Source organism: Ursus maritimus, unplaced genomic scaffold (assembly GCF_017311325.1).
Source record: "Ursus maritimus isolate PB19 unplaced genomic scaffold, ASM1731132v1 scaffold_2, whole genome shotgun sequence".
Lineage (NCBI taxonomy): Eukaryota > Metazoa > Chordata > Mammalia > Carnivora > Ursidae > Ursus > Ursus maritimus.
The window spans coordinates 3364704-3384747 of NW_024424452.1; the positions used below are offsets into that span (position 1 = coordinate 3364704).

Below are 20044 nucleotides of genomic sequence, written 5' to 3' on the forward strand. Positions count from 1 at the left end.
AGAAAGGAAGGGAGGGAGGGAGGGAGGGAGGGAGGAAGGAAGGAAGAAGGAAGGAAGGAAGGGAGGAAATAGGGCTCTTATTGCTTTAAAATACATACTAGTATGAAAGAGAATATGCAATAAGTATATTTAAAATTATTAAAGACTTCCACTTGTAAAGTGAGTAAGTTCTGAGTAATCTTATGTAAAGCATAGTCATTATAGTTAATAATACTGTATTATATACTTGAAAGTTGCTAAGAGAGTAGATCTTAAATGTTCTCACTACAAGAAAGGGACAATAATTTTGTGACTGATGCAGGTGTTAGCTCATGTTATGGTGGCAGTCTCTTGGCAGTACATATGTGTCTCAAGTCAACATGTTGTACATTAATCTTACACAATGTGGTGTATCAATTATATCCCAATAGACCTGGGATAAATATAAAATAAGACTAGTCTTAAATTATGAAAAGAAACCACTAAAACTTTAGGTAAAGAGTAAGATGCCACATTTAAAGCACTTTTTAAGACAAATAGGACACAGCCACTGAAAATAAAACATTACCATTAGGTGAAAAGCAGTTTAGACACTGCTAAAGAGAGAATTACCAAATTGGAAGCTAGATATGAGTAAATAACTTAAAATACAGCACAAAGACACGGAGACTGAAAATATGGTCGAGAGGTTAAAAGACACAAAGAATAGATTGAGAAGGTCCAACATATATCTAATACAACTTGGAGGGGAAGGAGAGAAGAGATGAGAATGAGAAAATGTGGGGAGATAATTGCCAAGCACCTTCAGAATTGATACTTTATCAGACTGAAGAAAAGTGAATCCTGCACAGAATAAATGAAATAAATCCACACCAAAATGCAATATGCTGCAACTGTAGAGCATGAAAGCCAAAGAGAAAATCTTAAAAACACTTGGAGTGAAGGCATCTTACTACAGAAGGCAGACGATTTGGAGCCAACTTCTCAAGAATAGTGGAGGCCAGAAGACAATGGAACAATGGAATCATAATGGAGTAAGAATAATCTTGAAGGACCTGAGAGAAAATAACTGTTAACCTCAAGTGTTACACTCAGCTAAATTACTTTCAAGGATTTTGTTCAGAAAACTGTAAGCTAAAATGACATGTAAGGATGAATAAAATGGAATAAAAATGGAAAATAATACTGTTTTGTTAAATTTCCAAAGAACACTCTCAAAAAACAAAGTAAACCCATGGCAAAATTGCTGAGGTAAGACTATATTTTTGTAAAAATCTGTTCAGCTGCCACAGAGCTCCCTTTATAGTCATCAGGAGAAGGCTGAGGAGACCACTCTATGTGTCAACTCACCCCAGATGCTTTCTTCTACCTCTGTTCCCTTCAGACAACCTTGTGTTGTCTCCTACTCAATAACCACGAGGAGACTCTCTTGAACAATATTGTTTGTTTTTGTAGACATCTCTGTGTTATAGTTAATATCGAGTTATGGCTTTGGTATAAAAAAAAGGCATAATGCGTTTGTGTTTGTCTTGGTTGACGAAAACCAATACAGACATAGGTACGCATAGCTAAAGGAGAATCATAGGCGGCCCCCAGAACTAACTGCCTCGACTTCGGTATTACCACATTTATCGTTTGCTTGTTGAGAAAGCTTTTGGTCTAGAAATTGTACTTGTAATGTAAGTTTTGCCTTACGCTTTCACATTCTTTCTTATTTTGAGGGTTCTGGCTTACAGAAAATTATATTTTAGTTTTTAATGGGATGTTTGTTCTGCAGGTGTTTTCATCACAAATTCAATAATAGGGTCATTGATCTTCATTTCAAGATGAGATGACTCAGACTTCAGACAATTTTAATGCCAGAAAAGTGGGCTCCTCAGGACCCCTCTTAGGCTGATCTCTCCCCCAAAAGTACTGGTGCTCACACATCAGTCCCCCCAACATGGGGCATTCTCTGGCACCCCTTCCAATGTTGCTGGTCCTTTGGGGCCTTCGGCAACTCCACCTCTGAACAGTGCTTCCAGAACCTCCTGCTGGGGGCAGCCCCTCACCTCTGACCAGCAGGCCCCTCCTGTTGCAACAGTTTTGATGTCTTGCCTTCCCTGGTCCAGCAGACGAATCACCCCTTCCAAGAACAGATCCTGCCAGGCACTGCTCAGCCCTTGGGGATGGGTAGGAGAGGGTGCAGGGGTTGCAAAGGCCAGTGATGGAGTACAGCTCATGGGGAGAGAAGGAGAGGAGGGAGCTGATGGAGAGAACAGAACTGCAGACCCATGTCTCGTGGAGATGGCCACACGTGGGTACTCACATACGGCACAGTCATGGGCATACAGAAAGCCGGTGTGGGAAGCACAGAGCAGAACGTTTTGAACCACATTGAAATGACGTTTCCCATTTTGAAGTACGGTCTAACTGGCTTCATGACATCCTATGATTTATTATGATATAAGAATAAATGAGCCCTAACCATCAAAAGACTGAGCAGTGAGGAGTCCCGTAGAGGAGAGAGAGCAAATGAAGGACGAGAGAAGTGATTTAATCAGGATTGTTCTTCATGAAAGGGAATCTCTAGGACTGTCCCCAAATGCAAGATGGCAGGTTGGACAGGGAGTTGAATCTACCTCAAAACAGATAATGGGTAAGATTTTTAACCAAATCTTAAAACATAGATACTTTGTAACTAAATGTCAGATTGAATCCTGGTGGGATCTGAATCCACTGACACTGTAATCCTGAATGTGGCCATTTTCTGTGGCTCCCCTCCTTGGAGACCCAGCCATGCTCTTGGCACCATGTCTGGGTCACCCCCCTCGCCAGGTGGCCTTCCCTCTCTAGGGCTGTGAGTGCCCTTCAAGAAAGGGAAGTACATATTACCACACCCTAGAAAACCAGTATTATTTGTAGACCCATAGCGAGGACTGAGCACTCACGGTGTCAAAGACGGGCCTGCAGGAATCCGTTACAGATTAGAGAGATGGACGCGTTGTGTCGCTGTGACAATGGCCTCTCTTAGAACACAGCACTGCTGTTGTGGGCACGCAGCGCCTTTGGAGTTCTCATCTTACCCTAAAGTCAGATAAATTGTAGGCTTGCCTATTCTTTGAGTGGTCGTGAACCAGAAAGCACAGGGGACACTGGGAAGCGTGGGTGGCAAGCATGCTTCCCTTAGAGGGCTGAGTAAGCTTGAAATTAAAAATATTCTTTTTTGTGACACTTAGCTGCTTGGATAAATTAATATTGTTTTGTTGAATGACTGACAAACCATATGAATGACTCTCAACTGACATATTTGGGAAGAAAAAGTCTTATCTATCAGATGTGGGCTGACTGGCATTATCTTTCTCTAAACGTATAAGGAAGATCCCTGAACCCTTAAGCAAACAGGCACTAACAGGTAACTCTTCTGTTCTGGGGACACGCTGGCTGACCACCACGGGCAGCCAGTCTAACTCTTGTGTTCTGAAGACTGTTGATGTGGTGAGTAGAAGGGGTCAGGACTGCCACTGGGCCATGGAGGCCAAGGAAGTCACATTATGTTGGGGCTAGAGCCGAGGGGTTTGCCCCCAGGAAGCCTCCGTGACTCCCCTCTCTGGGAACCAGAAGGTGCCAAGCCCTGGCCCTCACCCCTGGCTCCATGTTCCCTCAGCAGCATGCCCTGTCGGACTCTCCTTGGTTTCTCCCCTCAGCCTCTGTCTGCAGGAACCACTCTGGTGGCAGTAGTGACCTGGCCAAGCTGCCAGATAAGGTAATAGCACTTCTAGGACCTACACGAATCCTGGTGCTTTTTTCTTAAAGACGGTGTGAGTTTCCCACAGCCGCCATAACAAAGCACCCCAGACTGCGGGCTTAAAACAACACAGATTCACTCTCTCACCATCCTGAAGGCCAGAAGCTGAACACCCAGGCTTTGGCAGGGCCACACTCCTCTGCAGACTCTGGGGAAAGATCTGCTCCAGGCCCCTGTCCCAGCTCCCGGTGGCTTCTGGGCTCGTGGCTGCGTCCCTCCAGACTTCCCATGGCAGCCTCCCTGCGTGCGTCTGTCTCTTCCTGTGGCGTTCTTAGAAGGACGCCGGTCATGTTGGATTAGCTGCCCTTCTCCAGTATGGCCTCATCTAACTAATGACATATGCAATGACCCTAGTTCCAAATAAGGTCACATTCTGACCTACCAGGGGTTAGGACTTCAGCGTGTGGAGGCCGGGGCGGGGGCGGGGGCGGGGGCGGGGGGTACACAATTCAACCCATAACAAAAACCAAATCACTTCAGTGAAGAAAATCCAGGAAGCAAATGTCAGAGAGCAGCGTTATTGTCCAAACCCCTGTTACTTTGTATATTCAGAGTAAATGACTGAGTTAGCTACCAGCAGCCACTTTGCTAGGAGGAAAGAGTACTTGTGTGAATGAATGAATGAATGAATGAATGAATGAATGAATGAGAGGGTGGAGAGAGCCCCCATGAGCGGAGCATTCCTGCTTCTGAGGTGCACTTGAAGGCGCCCCTCCTTCTGTTCACAGAGCCCCAGTGGGACGGCAGAGAAGGGAGTGGACACCGTGGGTGCCGGTTGCTTGGCAACCTTTCACTCACCCTCCTCCCGTAGGGAAGGCAGGTTATGGTGTCATTGTCTCCCTTTTTCAGAACAGAGAGCCATTGGTCACCTGCTCATCTCAAAGCCCAGTGCTGAGCACCAGGAGGGAGGGAAGGCAGGCTCGAGGATGGGTGGGCCGCACTGGACCATTTCATAGATGGGACAATCAAGGCCCAGAGGAGAAGACCAGCTTCCCCAGGCCACACGGCTCGGGACTCTTGTTGAGTGTGGTCTTGCTCCAGAGCCTGTGAGCTTGTCGCTTCCCTGTGGACACCTCAAGGCCTCCTGGCTTCAGGTGGTGACTTTACACTTGTTAGTGATGTGGGCAGGCCAGGTGACCACTCAGAGCCTCCATTCCCTCCTCCGCAGAGTGATCCCTCCCACTCTGAGTGCCAGAGTCCTATCCCATATCACTCTGTCCATGAAACCCGGTGGACTTGCAGGTTTTCGCCTCCTGTTCAACCCCGGAGGCTCTGGAGGGTGGCGGGTGGTGTGACCTCCAGGCCACAGCTGACAGCTGCCTTGTGCTCGGTGCCTGTCCGTGAACACTGCATCCCCTGACTTTGCTGGGAGCTCTGGGTCTATCTTTTCTGTCTGAATAAAGTTTAAGTGGGTTCACAAGGAAATTCTCAAAGCAAATTGAGATGATCTAGAATAGAAAGCCTTGCTTTTAAAGTTTCACTGTTGTCTTTATACACGTTCTGTCCAAACCACTGCCAACACATGAGACAACTTAAAATTAGTTCAGTGACATACATAAACAGAAGAGAGTAAAAACGTTCTCTTCCACATGCATGGGTCAAGAGTTCCACAGCTCACCTCCACGGGCCCATCTCATTGTGAAAAGCACTCAGCGACACGGAATGTATGGAGAGCCCTCCAGCCTTGGTTTCTCCATCTGCAGAATGGGGTAATTGCCCCTGCCTCACTGGGCTACTGTGGCTGTTCGAGGCGACTGTGGCTCTGAAGACCCTCAGCACAGGGTGTGTACTCATCCCTCCCCTCTGCTCCCCTTTGTGTGGATGATAATGTCCCCTCCTCTCTCCGGCACCCCAGCCCCTCTCAAAATGCCACGTTTAGAGATGTCACTGAACTGGTGTGTGAGAGTGAGGATTTCCCATTTGAGATCAAAGTCTGTAGCTTCCACAAGTTAATATAAAAACAGACCAAGCAGATTTTCTTGCTGGGTAGATTCAGGTAAAATTGAGCTCCTAAATACCCAGGATTTGTGGAATTTGTTGCTAATATTAAAGAGATTTACATTTCTGTGATACCTCTGCAGGCTTAATCTGATCACTCCAAAATGCTCAGAATCCGTTGCTCTTTCAAGGACAACTTGATTGGGTAAAAATTGGACCTTTATTTATAGAAGCCTTTGGACTTTGGGTACCAATCTATTTTACTCATCCTTTGCAGTTCCTTCAGCCGCCCCTGAAAACGTGTCCGCTGAGGCCGTCAGCTCCACCCAGATTTTACTGACGTGGGCTTCGGTGCCTGAACAGGACCAGAACGGGCTCATACTGGGCTACAAGGTATGTGTCGGAGGTGACCATCCCGTGCGTAGGCTGTGCAGGAGACCCTGCGTGTCACTCCCTTAGACCAAGGAGCGCAGAGCATCTTCCAGACCTGTGGCACCAGCCCGTGTTGTGATGTTCACATGTGTTCTTTCCTCTAGACTTCATTCCCATCTGGGGACGAGGCCTGGGGACAACCTCCTAACATAGGCCCAAACAAGGCATGGATGGAAGCTGGCTACTTACACTCGAGCCTCTGCTTCCTGGCCTGTACAGTGGGAGTGATCGTGGCGGCTGGCCCTGAGGCTGGTCTGAGAAGGAAGGGGGTTTGATTTTGTGAGATGCGCGTTGCTCCTAGTGCGTGCGGAGTTGGTATTCTTAGCTACTTGCACGTGCATGGGCCCACCAGCATCCTGGGCAGTCCAGGGCAATGGTGGCAGCAGGAGGGGCGAGTGCCTTCCTGCCTTTCGGGAGCTCTTACTGGGTTCAGTCTTACCTGCACTTACGCACCTGTGTTTCTGTTTCCATCACCTCCCCTGAGCGGCGGGATGGATTTTCCTGGATGTGGCCAGCAGGGCCACCCCCACCTGTTATACCATGCCCAGCCTCTGGCCACACCCAGGCTTTCCGTGGTTTCGATCCCTAGTGTCTGTTTTCCCTTCCTGTTCTCCTGGGCAGTCAGATTGCTCCCTCAGGCCGCGTTGGACACGGTGATCTCACTGGGGCAGGTGCAGGGAGCAGAACGCCACACCACATAGCGGGGTCCCAGACAAGAGAGCTTGCAAGCCGTGTGCAAGCTGCTCCCTGAGTACCACCGTCTTTGATGGCCTTTTGGGTCCCCAGCTAAAGGACCAGTTCAGGAAGGGTGAGCTGTGAGTGAGGACTTACCAAACCAGCAGAACAGGCAGGGCCAAGGAGGGGAGCCTCCCAGGGTGCTGTGTCCATGTGTGGGCAGCAGCATGGAGCCCAGGGGGACCGCAGCCCAGGCTTCAGGGAACTACAGCAATTCTCCTGAGGCAGGGGTCCAATTCCCAAGAAGCTAGGGAACCAAAGGGATCTCTGGCTCCTTCTGTAGGAAGCACATCGTCTGTGTTTATAAACGAGTTTCTGTTCTAGTGGCTGTGGTTGGTGTGGCTGCTGTTGTGTGTCTCGGATCTTGTAAGTCATGGCACAGGGCAGCTCCCCCGCCATCGGCTAGGTCATGACTCCAGCTCCTCGTGAGCTCTGGAGGATATCTTCCCTACCAAATACCAGCATAGGGAAACTAGATCCATAGCTTTAAACACTGCTGTTGTGGGGTTGGTCTGTGCCTTGAGGTTGAAAGGTCCCCTCCTGGCACCCTGCATCCCCATGACCACACGTGCTTTTGTACCAATGCTCCAGATTCTGTTCCGGGCCAAAGACCTGGACCCCGAGCCCCGCAGTCACGTCGTGCGAGGGAACCACACGCAGTCGGCGCTGCTGGCCGGACTCCGGAAGTTCGTGCTGTACGAGCTCCAGGTGCTGGCGTTCACCCGCATCGGCAACGGAGTCCCCAGCTCTCCGCTCATCCTGGAGCGCACCAAGGACGACGGTACGGTAACGGCGTGCTCGAACAGCCCAAACGACCTGGACGGTTGTCATTTTTAATTTAATTTTCCAAACCACTTTTCCCCCTCTTTCTTCAGTTGAGAAAAACAAAACAGAATTGTTTTTCAGTCACTGAGCGTTTATATGGCCAATTCCAGCCCGGAGTGAATTTTTACAGCCTCATTATGAACCTCTGCGAATTTCCGTCATAACTCTGCAGAGGCCGCACAGTAAAGGCCGGACGGGCGGGGCCATCTAACATCCGGCCGCTCCTGCTGGCGGCGTCCACACAGACTGGGTTGCGAGCTCCACTCCCAGCCCGGGAGCCTCGATTTCCGTGGTGCCAGCCACTCCTGTCATTCGCAGGCCAAAATGTCCCTTCAAGTTCCTGCGTGGAATGCAGTGGGCTCCACAGGCTTCCAGGCCAGAATAACAGGCACCTCTTGATGGCTCTGTTTTTATGCAAGTCTAAATCATCAGCAAATATGTTTTTCCACTTTGCAGATGTCATACACTTAAAGGTTATCTCTTCTTACATTTTTATCGTTACACGGACTGTAGCAAATAGTCGGAGAGGGTATGTGTATTCTGGAGGAAAATACTGCTCTCCCCCCACACACACACACACACAACACCCACCTTAGGGATCAGAAGCTTCCTGCAGAAGAGAAACCATTGTAGATTTCCTGGTACATGTCGGCCGAAGTCATTCAGTTACCCCCATGGTGCTCCGGCTGCCGAGCTGGACCGGTCCTCTGTGTTCTGCTGGGAGATGACACAGCGCTGGGCTTCAGTCGAGGAGAGGAAGGAGCTCTGCATACCGTCCTTTCCTGGGGGGCTGGGGCCTGACGGGGGGCAGCGGCCTCAAGGTTGTCTGCAGAACTGTGCGAAGCCATGGTGGCCCAGGTTCCACAAACGAAAAGTACAAGGAGCCTCCAACCTTGGCCGATCACAACTGCCTCTTTCTAAAGTGGAGGCTGGAAGTCACAGGATGACTTTCCTTCTTCTCCCGCAGTACGATTAGAGGCATGTTTCCATTCCCTCATTTCAGGGTGATCCAGATGATCAGCCTTGGGGATGGCACAGGGGATGGAGGCCACGTAAGGCAGCCGTCAAAATTTGAGTATCTGTGCAGTTGGTCCTGGCGTGCGAGGCCGTAGCCTCCTTACATTTATGTTACCAAACGCAAGGGTCACAGGTTTATTTAAACACAGGTTTAAAATTGTAAATGCTGTTCTCCGCTCAATAGCCAGAGGCAGAATTCAGCAGCCCCTGAATGACTGTAACACACATCATCCTATCTCTGTATTCATTGCTCTGAGCCCATTGCCTCTTGTCTGGGAATCCATTAAGTTCCAACAAGAATTTCTAGTACTGACCACGCACTCCCTCGCCTAGCCGTTTCAGTGACTACATTTACGAGGGCAGGGACGCTGGTAGGCAAGGCACCTCACCCCACAGAATCATTAGACACGTTTGTGCACGTCAATTCTTAATTTTCTAAGACGGTGCATACGAGAAAAATCACTCATTGAAAACATGTGACTTTGTCAGTGGGGAGGGACTTTAGGCCATTTGATTTATCTAACACCTGCTGGCAGGTGTCAAGCCCCCAGAAGGGTTCAGCCCAGATTGGCTGAATCTTGAGCTTGGGCTTGACGTGCTTGCAGCCTCCACCCTTTGCACTCACAGGCTCCCAGCACGGTTTATGAGCACCGCTTCTGAAAGCTGAACGAGCAGATGAGCTGGATTCCAAATGAGGTGTTTTCTCAACATTATTAGGGGGCCACACGGTGCCAGCTAGATTCCAAAAGTCACTCACAGCCTTGGAGTGTCTGGTCCATGAACAGAGTCACCTGTGGTCACGAATGCTCGGCCAGCCCACAGAGTCCTGTGTAACGTGGTAACCTTGTCATGTGCCCCCCGTCACACCGTAGTGGCCCCTGGCTCACGGGTTTCCTCTCTTCCCTCCAGCCCCGGGCCCTCCCGTGAGGCTTGTGTTCCCAGAGGTGAGACTCACGTCTGTGCGGATCGTGTGGCAGCCGCCGGAGGAGCCCAACGGCATCATTCTGGGTAAGGAAGCGGCCGTGATTAAAGAGATCATAGCTCAGAGGGAAATAGCAATTACATTGATTTCATCTGTTCTTATTACATGTCAAAGAGGTTGGACAACAACAACAAAAAAATCCTGCCTGCCACAGCCCAGCACTTACTGCGCTGAGAAATGTGGGACCCTCTACTGTCTTGTGAGCTGTGGGCTGAGGTTTCTTTGCGGGTTGAAATTTACATTTTGTTAACCCAGAATTTCTTCCATTTGTTCATGGTTCACAACAAAACCATCTGTAATTGGCCCTTCCTTCAGCTCTGAAATAACCAGGCTGTTTCCATGGGCGTCTGGGAAGCAGCGGCCTTGTTTTTCATGGGAGCCAGAGACCCGGGCTTCACTCCCAAGTTCCAGGAAACATCCTCGGCTGTGGGGCCTCCATCTCATCCTTTTAAGAAGTTTCCAGAGTGAATTGTGTGCCTTGGGTCCCCGGGAAATTGTTTACTCTTAACGTTTCGTTCAGGGGGCAACTCTGATAGCATTGATGAAAAGCCTTAATTTTTCTTAGTTTCCCAAAGGCAGCAAGTTTTATTTAAAAAAAAAAATCATTGGTTCCCTTATTTAGTCATCCTTTCACCATGAGAAATTCAGGGCCTCCCCTGTGCACAGCGTCAAGTGCATGGTGGGCAGTGAGGAGTGAACTAGATGCGCCCGTCCTCAGGATTCGAGTGGCCCACAGCGCCGTCGGGGAGAGGCACAAGGACAATGCAATGTGATAGGTGACTGATCGAAGTTCACAAGATGCTGCACAAGCAGGTCCCCTGGGCTGAGGGGCTCGCAGCGGGTGGAAGGTGGCTTTGGAGCTGGGTCTTGCAGACGAGTGACCCCTGGAGTCCTGAAGGAAGGGAATGGGGGGGCGTCCACTCAGCTAGACGGAATGCCTTGTGCCTGTGGGAGTGTAGACAGGTCCCAGCTGGGAGATGTGGGCGGGGCCGGGCTGGGGATGGCTGGGGGTGGCCAGCTCCACCATTCAGGGGGTGCCCAGAGACCCAGATGCATGAAATCGGTCATCTAACGGCCAGGGCCCCAGCTGGGTCTACTCTCTAGACCCAGGCCAGCATCCAATAGGGTATTTCCCCAATCCAAGCCTGCCGCAGACCCCCACATGTGTTAGCTTGTACACTGAGTGGTTTATAGGGAGATTATAAACCTGAGCCTACCGACAGGTAGTGAAATTCACCCCTTACACGTTAGAATTCTAAGATTTGGTTTGAAAAAGGGTTTCACTTCATTAAAAAATTTTTTTAACAAAAATCTGTGCTGAAGTCAGTAGGGAATCACCCAAGGACTTTGAGCAGCAAAGCGACATAGTCAGGTTTGCATTTTAGGTGATAACTAGAGAGAGAGGCAAATATTTTTTGAGTTCTTCTTTCATGAGGACGGGGGAGACGGAGCCTGGGGTGTAGCGGCATCATCTGCTGCAAGGCTGGGGCCCTCCTCAGTCCGACCCTTCCTCGTGTGATTCCCGGAATTGCTGGGTGGGGTATTTTGCTAAGAGTACAGTTTTTCTGAAGTGGGTGACTTTTGGAACTGCAGGTTCTTGCTATTTTAAAACCACAACGAGCCGCCAAAAAAGCTGCTGGTGAAGTGTGTATTCTGGACCCCATTGGGATGAGACGGGATCACAGACACCTGTTAGGCCCCGCACTTGTGCTCCAGACCCGGGGCGGGAGATGGTCTGTGAGCACATGGCTTGGCCAGGGGTTTCCTGGAGCCCCTCAGCACTGCACCCGGCTGCTGTCTCTTCTGGACGGAGCAGGGCTAAGCATCTGATGACCCACGGGGTGTCCCCAGCTTGCCGTGAGACAGGAAACCTTTCTGGAGCACAAAATGTGAATTCTGACCTGTCACAGTACCCGGAATCTCTAAGAAGCAGAGTCTCTCCAGCCTGCTGAGGGAAGCCCCATCCCCAACCCTGCGCCGGTCCTGCTGAGGGAAGCCCCATCCCCAACCCTGCGCCGGTCCTGCTGAGGGAAGCCCCATCCCCAACCCTGCGCCGGTCCTGCTGAGGGAAGCCCCATCCCCAACCCTGCGCCGGTCCTGCTGAGGGAAGCCCCATCCCCAACCCTGCTCCTGCCGTTCCCGCCGCTCCTGCTGCAGCCTCTGCCCTCTGCCAGGGCCAGCCCACTGTGCTTGCTGGTCCTTTGCCCCTTCTGTGCCTCTAAAGTCCCATTCAATGTGACCTCCACCTGCAAGCTCCCTCCACGCCCGTCCCTGCCTGGCTGTGCCCACCATCATCACATGAGTCTCACTGTCCAAAGGTGAAATCTCGTCACTCACTTTGAAGGGCATCTGTAACGTTCGTGCGCCTGTTTGAGGAATCAGACCACAATGGGCTAGCATTTACATCATTCAGATCCGGAGCGTCAGGAAGTCGGATACTACCCAGGAGAGACGGGGGTGTGGGCAAACACACACACTCATCGGCTCCCAGAGAATGACCTGGTAATGTCTGGGCGAGGGGAGCACGTCTGTCCCCTGCATCCCAGAGGCCCTTCCCGTCGGGTCTTAAACCTGGAGTTCTCACCCCTGTACCCAAGGAGACACGCACGGACGCTCCTGCCGCGTCACGTTCGATGGCAGGCGAAACAAAGAGCCAGGCACCTGAGTGTCCATCAGTCAGACAACAGAAAGGTGTATTGTGGGCTCTTCACACAGCAGAAAACACGATAGCAGTTAAAGGAATGACCAGGAGCTGCATGGGTCAACATGAGGAAGTGTTGCAAGCGTCTGTTCAGGGGAAAAGCAAGTCGGAGGAGAAAACACAGCGCGAGGGTGTTCCTGTACATTTAAACCTCTGTGTGCGTGATTGTCCTCATTTACTGGGCCCCACGTACAGTCGAAGTGTGAACTCACGGACAGCAGTACACCCTGAGTGGAGAAGGGAGGTTCCCTCTGAGGAAGAGGATCCGGTGGGGCCACAGGACGGCCTCAGCTTTGTCTCATCATTTCTCTTATATGAAACAAAACACAACAAAACAGCCCAATCTGGCAAAATCTCAAGATTTGTTCAGTTGGTGCAATGAATATTTGGGTATTCCATCTATATAATTCCCAGTATTTTCTCTATGTTTGAAAGATTTATAATAAAAAGGACAATCATAAGATTAAAATGACACATTCACTATAAATGTCTTAAAAAACAGAAAATTCAAATAAGTAACAGGAAGAAAATGAGAATCACCCACAATTCCACCGCCCCAAAATAATGTTAATATTTTTTATCATTTTTCTAATATTTTAATTATAAAATATTTCCTATTTAGAAGGGAGCCTCTTCGTCGTACTGCATGTATGTTTAGTACCCGTGACCCGCCAGGTCCCCCAAGGGATTTCGTGTTTATCTCTCCTTCAGTTTTCTGTACGATTTTCCTAGAGTTAAATTTAAGCCTAAAAATCTAATATTAGTGCTGCACATGTTTACATTTCATATAAACTCCTCTCGCATGTTTTTCTGCAACGTGACTCTTCCCTCCCCCTGTGATGAATGTTTCCTACGTAGACACCCCCGCATCCACGTCTGCACACTCCCGATCACGACATTTGCAGCGTCCCCAGCATCCTGGTGCTCGCCTCCTGGTGTGCGTGCAGAAGGGTTCCCCAGGGCACACACCCAGGAACGGCCAACAGAGTTGGCACATTTTCAACTTCGCACAATGACACCAGACCATTTTCCTGAGCAGTAATACCAGTTTGTACTCCCACCAGCAGGTGTAAGGACCCCCATGGCTCCGCACGTCTTTGCCAACACTTGATAGGCTCAGCATCTAAACTTCTTTGCCATTCTGGTGTCTCGTTGTGGTTTTATGTTGGATTTCCCCAGCGGCTTCCCCAATGCCAGATGAGTGCGCCCAGCCTTGCAGGTCTGTTGGTTGCTCCCATCCCTGGACTGCCCTGGGCTTCATCTCAACTTTTATGGTTCCCATTTCCTATTCACTCTCTATAATTTCTCCTCACTTTCCGGTTCAACTGTGCACTTAGGCTTTCTTTTCTTGCTACCATATTTATTACTTTTGGATGTCTTAACAGGAAGGTTTTCCAGGACATCTGGTTTACCACATTGCCAAAAGCAGACTGTCTCTGTATACTTCAGTACGATTCGGGCATCCATGGTACGAACACATCCAGCCCGATAATGTAACCTTTAAATGCAAATACGTTATAATAGAAAATTTTAAAAAAATACGGATCATCTCCCAAATGATGCAATCAGAAATAATGATGTGACCGACATCCTTAGAGGTGAATCTTCACAGCGTTTCTGATGATCTCCTCAGGATGCAAGCCTGGAAGCAGAGTCACTGGGAGAAGGTGCTAGAACATTTCCAGAGTTGTTCACCTACCTATCACGCTTTCTCTCCGGAAACACTGTGTCAGTCAGCTCTCCTGACAGCAGTGCCCATGCCACTCCACCTTCACCAGCATCGACGTTGATGGTTTGTTTTGTTTATCTCGGCCAGTTTGATACATAAAATAGAATATTCATATGAAGGAGACATTTTCAAAGTTCGCTAGCCATAAGTTGTTGTTTTTTTTCCTTTTGGGAATTTCCAGTTTATATTCTGTACTAGTTTGCTGGGGCTGCCACAGAGAACCATGAGCATGGGGATTAAACAACAGGAATCTATTTTCTGTCAACTCCGGAGGCTAGAGGTGCGAGATCCAGGCACAGGGAGGGCTGGTGTCTCTGGCAGCCTCTCTCCTTGGCCTCCCCATGTCTTCCCTCACCTTGTCGTCCCTCTTTGTGTGTCTGTGTCCTGATCTCCTCTTGTAGGGGTGCCAGCCCTCCTGAGTCAGGGCTCCCCCAGTACCTCATTTCACCTTAATCCCCTCTATAAAGACCCTCTCCCCAAATACAGTCACATTGGGGGTGCTCAGGGCTAGGACTATAACGTGTGAACGTGGGAGGTGTAATTCAGCTCGTGACACGTCCTTTGGCCATTTTTCTCTTGGGGACTCACCCCTTCCCTACTAGCTTTCACATACCTTGCACACTGGCAGCATCCAAGTACCAAGTGGCTGAGAGACCTGAGCCCAAAATCCGAGTCTGGGTTGGAGGCCTGACTCTGCTGGCGTTAGCACCGCGACACTGGGTCCGGACAAGTTAGCCCAGTAAATACCACCCAACATGATCATTAACAATATTAACAATATTCACAGTCACAGATGTTGCAAAAGTTCCCCTTTTAATTTTGGTCACGGAGACTTGCATGTAGACTTGAAACATGTGCCTTCCTGTCATCTGCTATTCCCACAGTGAGGAAGCAGGTGCTGTCCCTGCACACAGGCCCCCTAGGCTGGGGTCAGCGGGCACCCCAGTCCCTCTTAGGGCCATCGTGGCTCCTTCTGCTCCTCACTCCAAGTGGTGACCTCTCTTCCCCCCGCCCCCTGGACTTATAGCCGCATCACTCCCTGGGCACCGCGTCCACTCAGGATACTGGCAGGACTGGGGCTGCGGGAGGGGTGACGGGCTCGGCCTCTTCGGGCTGCGGAGGGCGAGACACAACAAGAGGAAAGACCAAACAGCCACACGAACCCCGTGGATCTCAGGATCTGACACAGCCAGCTCTTCTCAGGAAGTGGTCCCAACTTCATGCCCCAGGCCCATGATTCACCCTCCCCCACATCCCCAGCCAGCCACGGTCTGCTCAATAAACTCAAGAATCCCAGGCTGCCTGCTCTGCTGTCCCTGGGGTTTGAAGCACTGCACTCCGGACAGGCCGAGGACAGCGTGGGCAAGCTTGCAGACTCAGCAGCCCAGCCCAGTGAATTTAGGCACATTACTGAGTCTTTCTATGCCTCGGCTTCCCTATCCCTCAAATGGGAATACCACTCATACTCCCTTGTAGTGTTGATTGAGTTGTGCATGAGGACCTTAGGATAACGCCCAACCACGTGGTAAGCACTCAAGGAACGTTCGCTCAAATGCATGGCTGTTTGGTATCTCATCGTGTGTCCTGGACCAGAGAATTTCTTCATGTCGTCCAATGCCAGCATCTAGCTGGTAGTCCCCAGCAGAGGTTTCACACGGACAAGACAGGGAGAAGAACAGGGAAAGGCAGGTTGGAGCCAGGTTATCAGAGGCTCCTAAGGGACATGCAGAAGCTTGGATTTTGAGCTATAGTCCCTGGGGGTGGGGGCATCACTAAAAATCGCAAAAGTCCAGGTAAGGAGAGGGCAGTATTTAAATACTCCTAGCATTCCAACCGTGGCAAAGCAGACAAAAAGTAAAATAGTGCTATGCCTACCTGTAATGCAGAAAAACACCACATTCTGTTGTAATGGCCTTTAGTTGTAATGGTAACAAATGTTGTCTGGGTAACCTGTCACCTGGATATTGTTACAGCTAGCACACCAAATTGCAGATGCCGTAGGAAGGGTGAGAAAACAGTTTCTAAAGATTCAGATCGGTGTTTGTGGGGGAGAAGGGGAAACATCTTTTTGCAAGACTGGCTTCCCACCCAGAGACCTCGAATCGATGCTCCCACTCGGGCAGCACGGCCTTCCGAGTATATAAACAGCTCTGCAGCCGTGCTTTTGTAATCTATATCAAAACATGTTCTTGCATTTCCCAAAAAGATTAACAGCATGAAACACCACCAGACGCCTACGGGGAAAAACACTTGCTTATTTGTGTAAATATTTTACCGTGGAGAGCTTTTAGCATTTAGAGCCTGCCTTTGGGGGCTGCGGCGGGAGCCACCTGAGCACAGTCACCCTCCCTCCCTCGCTGACGACTCCGCTCTCCCTTAAATGCTGCCAAGCTAATGTGATGCGTGTGCTCTTTAAACCCGCGTGCGGGGCTGCCCGGCCACACACGCCAGAGCCTCCCCCCATCTCCACCTGCCTACCGAGGGCCTAACATTTACCCTTAGCTTATTACAGAAGGGTGTGCAAAGTCTCTGCTGAGAATTAGGAGCGCAAGTGAATATAATCCCTGCTTGCAAATACAGAGTTTTGATCCACTGTTGCGTTTGCCCCCAGCCCTCATGCGCATAAGCTGTAAAACCAACAAGCCACACGGTGCCTGGGCTGGGCAATCCCGGGGCCATTCTGCTGCCGTGGGCTCTCTGAACAAGTCGCGGGTGCTGGCAGGGCTGTCACCATTCACACCCACCCACAGGGGCTACCGAGGGCGTCAGCAGCACCGTGCCCCACTGGAGGCCTTGGCTTCGGCCCCGAGCGTCAGGCCCTAGGGACGTACCACCAAACAGGAGACTCTCAGACAGGTGCCTTTCGCTTGCCCAGGATGCACGCAACCTGTGAGAGGCCTGCCACCACCCAATACGCCATACACAGGTCCCCCAGAGGGCTCTGGGTGCCAGTCTACAGTTACCCCATCTGAGCGAGCCAGCTGAGATACCACCACCCCCCCCCCAAGGAGGCTCCCAGCACAGCATCATCTTAGAACTCCTCCTGCATCTCACACAGCTGAAGGTTCTAGAACTGGTGTCAGGCTTGAAACACATGCCCTTTCCTGATTCTGATTTTCTAGATGCGCATTGTTTTTTTCCATCTTCTGGGTGTGTTCAGAGACTGCGTAGTTTCAACCTTCACCGTGGATCAATGTGGCTTATACTTGGCATTCCCCCTCCCCCAAATGCCTGTATTATCATAATTCACCCATAACCTTACAAATCAGACTTCACTCGGGCCGTGTTTTCCTCCTAGTATTGATTCGGCTTGCCCATTCTTTCCTAACACCCAGCACAGCCCGTGCACCGCTGACATCCGGGACGCTAATGTTTCTATCTTCCTCAAACTGTAATTACGTAACCAGCCTTTCCCACCGAAACACTCTTCTCCCTCAACATCATTTCCCGTTATTCTCTACAAGTACAAGAATGGGTACTCACCTGCTTCCTTTTACCATTTATCTGCAGGAAAAAGCTCTCTTCTACTGTCCGTTGAGGCTGGGGCATTGCAAGGACATTCGAGGTGCCCGTCTTTACGTTCACCGGGCCACAGAATGGGGACAGGGCGCTATCACCCTGACTTAGGGCGGATAAGAGGAAGGTACGAATATACCCACAGGATGAGGGAGTCTCTCCCAGTGGCTCATGGGAGCTGGAGCAGAGGCAGAGATAATAAGCCGGGTGTCCCACAGCTGCGCACAGATGACACTGTGCCTAGCTGTTCCGTGCATTGGTCACAGTTGTCGCCGTGGCCGTAGGAAGTGGGCCTCCTTGTCTCCGTGCTTCGGTGGCGGAGGAGCCTGGGGCAATCCCGCTGCAAACAGCCTCCTTCCTGCTCGGTGCTGGTGGCGCCTCGGGGCAGGTCCATGTCGTGGAATATTACACACGTTTCTGAAGGAAAAGGATGACGCTTTCGAAATGTGGTGAGAAGACACGAATGAAAAGCCTGCGCTCGGAGTAAAATCAGTTTTGTTTCAAGTTCATATGCGTAGAAAAACGATGACCAGAAGCATTCCCTGAGATAGGAACAGTGACCTCTGGATGGTGAGGTCACCTTGTGGCAGGTGCCGTGTACGCAGTCGGCCTTCGGGGCCCGGCACTGCCCCCCACAGTCCCACAGTGTTGGAGCGGCCAGCAGTGCGCTGCGCCCAAGGGCGCTCTCTGCCCTGGGGCCGGGATTCTGGGGGAGTTGCCCACCAGCTGCCCCCGGCCCATGACTGCTGGGGGTTGGGAGGAAGCTGCCGCAGCCCTCACCACCCCCGCCACCCTCTGCCCAGTGGGCAGAGCCTTGGGTGCCCAGCAGGGTAACTGCTTCCTCTGGCCATCTGTCAGCTTCCTCTGTCTCCTGGGCTCACCTCCAGAGAAAACCCTTCGTCCTGGGCCATCTTGGAGCCGACTGGGCCTCTCAGGACTCAGGCAGCAACATCCATAGAACGGAAAGTATCTTGTGTGGGCAGAGGCCTCCCCCCATCCCCCTGAGTCTCTAGCACCTGCCCCTGTGTAGCCGGCTGCATCATCCTCTCCTGGCCAGCATGGCCAACAGTGACCCACGGCAGCCCATGGGATGTGACATTCAGAGCGTCCTGGCCCTCGGGTCACTTCCCATCCTGGTGCACGCTCTACCCCTCCCTGGTGCTCTGGGCTCCAATGGCTGAGGGCTCTGGCATTGGGCTGGGCGGGGGCTGCCCCTCGTAGGTTGTCATGCCCGTCCCAGACCTAGTGGCGGCTCTGACCCCAGGCCCTACTGCAGGGGACTTGGACCCGCTGCCCTGACCTTATTCCTTATGCAGGTACCCCAAGGCTCTTCCAGACAATCCCGTTTTTCTGTCCACTTTCCGAAACAACTTATCCTCTCCAGAGGAACCCTGGCCTTGGGGTTTCTGCCTCTCTGCTGTGCTGGCATCAACCCCCTGGCGCTGGAATGTCCCCCCCAGACCCCGTTCCCAAATGCCTGGTGGTCTCTCCCAGTCACTCAATGTCACCTGTAGTATGACCAGATTATTTTCAACTTGTCTCTCTTTTCTTCAGATCATCAGAATTCTACCATTTTAGAGCAGGAAGGAGCTGCAGGAAGCAGCAGGGCCTCCCGGTAGAGTGGGGTTCCCACGCTGAAGGCCCAGCTCCGTCCTCTGCTCACCATATCCCCTTCTGGCCCTCGGGGTAAAATAGACACACGTCCTGTGCCTGAAATGCAGAGACACTAATACTTGGGGGCCAGTCGTTTTCTTAATTCATGGTGTAGGGATGAGAGCTTCTCTCTCCTCCCTTCTGGGTTCTACAGCGGGTCCAAGAAGTAAGTGGACATAAGACAGGAGAAGATCAAATTTAATTTTGTGTCTACAGGAGCCCCAAAGATTTGAGGCTCAAAAGTGACCAAAGCAGGCTGGTTTTAATGCCTTCGAGTCAAGGAAACAGTAAATTGGTGAAGAATTGACAAGACGAGGGGTTTGGGTTTGGGGCGGTCAGTAAACTAGCGAAATAACCGGGTTATACAGGCACCTCGGCCCCGAACTGCCTGTGGCTTGGGACGAGGCTGCCTCTCTTCCTCCAGGTGCAGCGAGGGGGACTGATTCCCTGCTTTCAGGGGACAGAGGAGGGTCTGAGTGTCCCTCTGGCACTGCCCATTTCTTAAGTAACTTGAATCCAAAATAATCAGCATGTGAAAATGGCGTATTTGGGGGTAGCCTAAGCTTCTCTGCTTCAGTGGCTGGAAATGAGAAGTTGAGAGTCACGTTGGGGTTGGGGTGGAATCCTGGCTTGGGACCTCCTGGCCGCCGAGGTGTTGAGTAGGGAGGAAGGGCCTGCAGGCTGCAGTCTTGGGCTCCGGGGAGGCCTGGGACGTCTCCCGAGCCATGTGTGTGCATAGCCGGTGTCTGC

At 51.0% G+C, this 20044-nt stretch overlaps 1 protein-coding gene across 1 annotated transcript in view; it reads left to right on the forward strand.

Moving 5' to 3' along the window:
* Positions 1-20044, forward strand: part of LOC103670078 (protein sidekick-1) — a 118019-nt gene that overhangs the window by 5455 nt on the left and 92520 nt on the right. The window contains exons 4-6 of the mRNA XM_040634716.1: positions 5982-6097; positions 7463-7652; positions 9623-9721. Coding sequence (XP_040490650.1) covers positions 5982-6097; positions 7463-7652; positions 9623-9721 — 405 coding nt within the window. The remainder of the gene's footprint in view (positions 1-5981; positions 6098-7462; positions 7653-9622; positions 9722-20044) is intronic.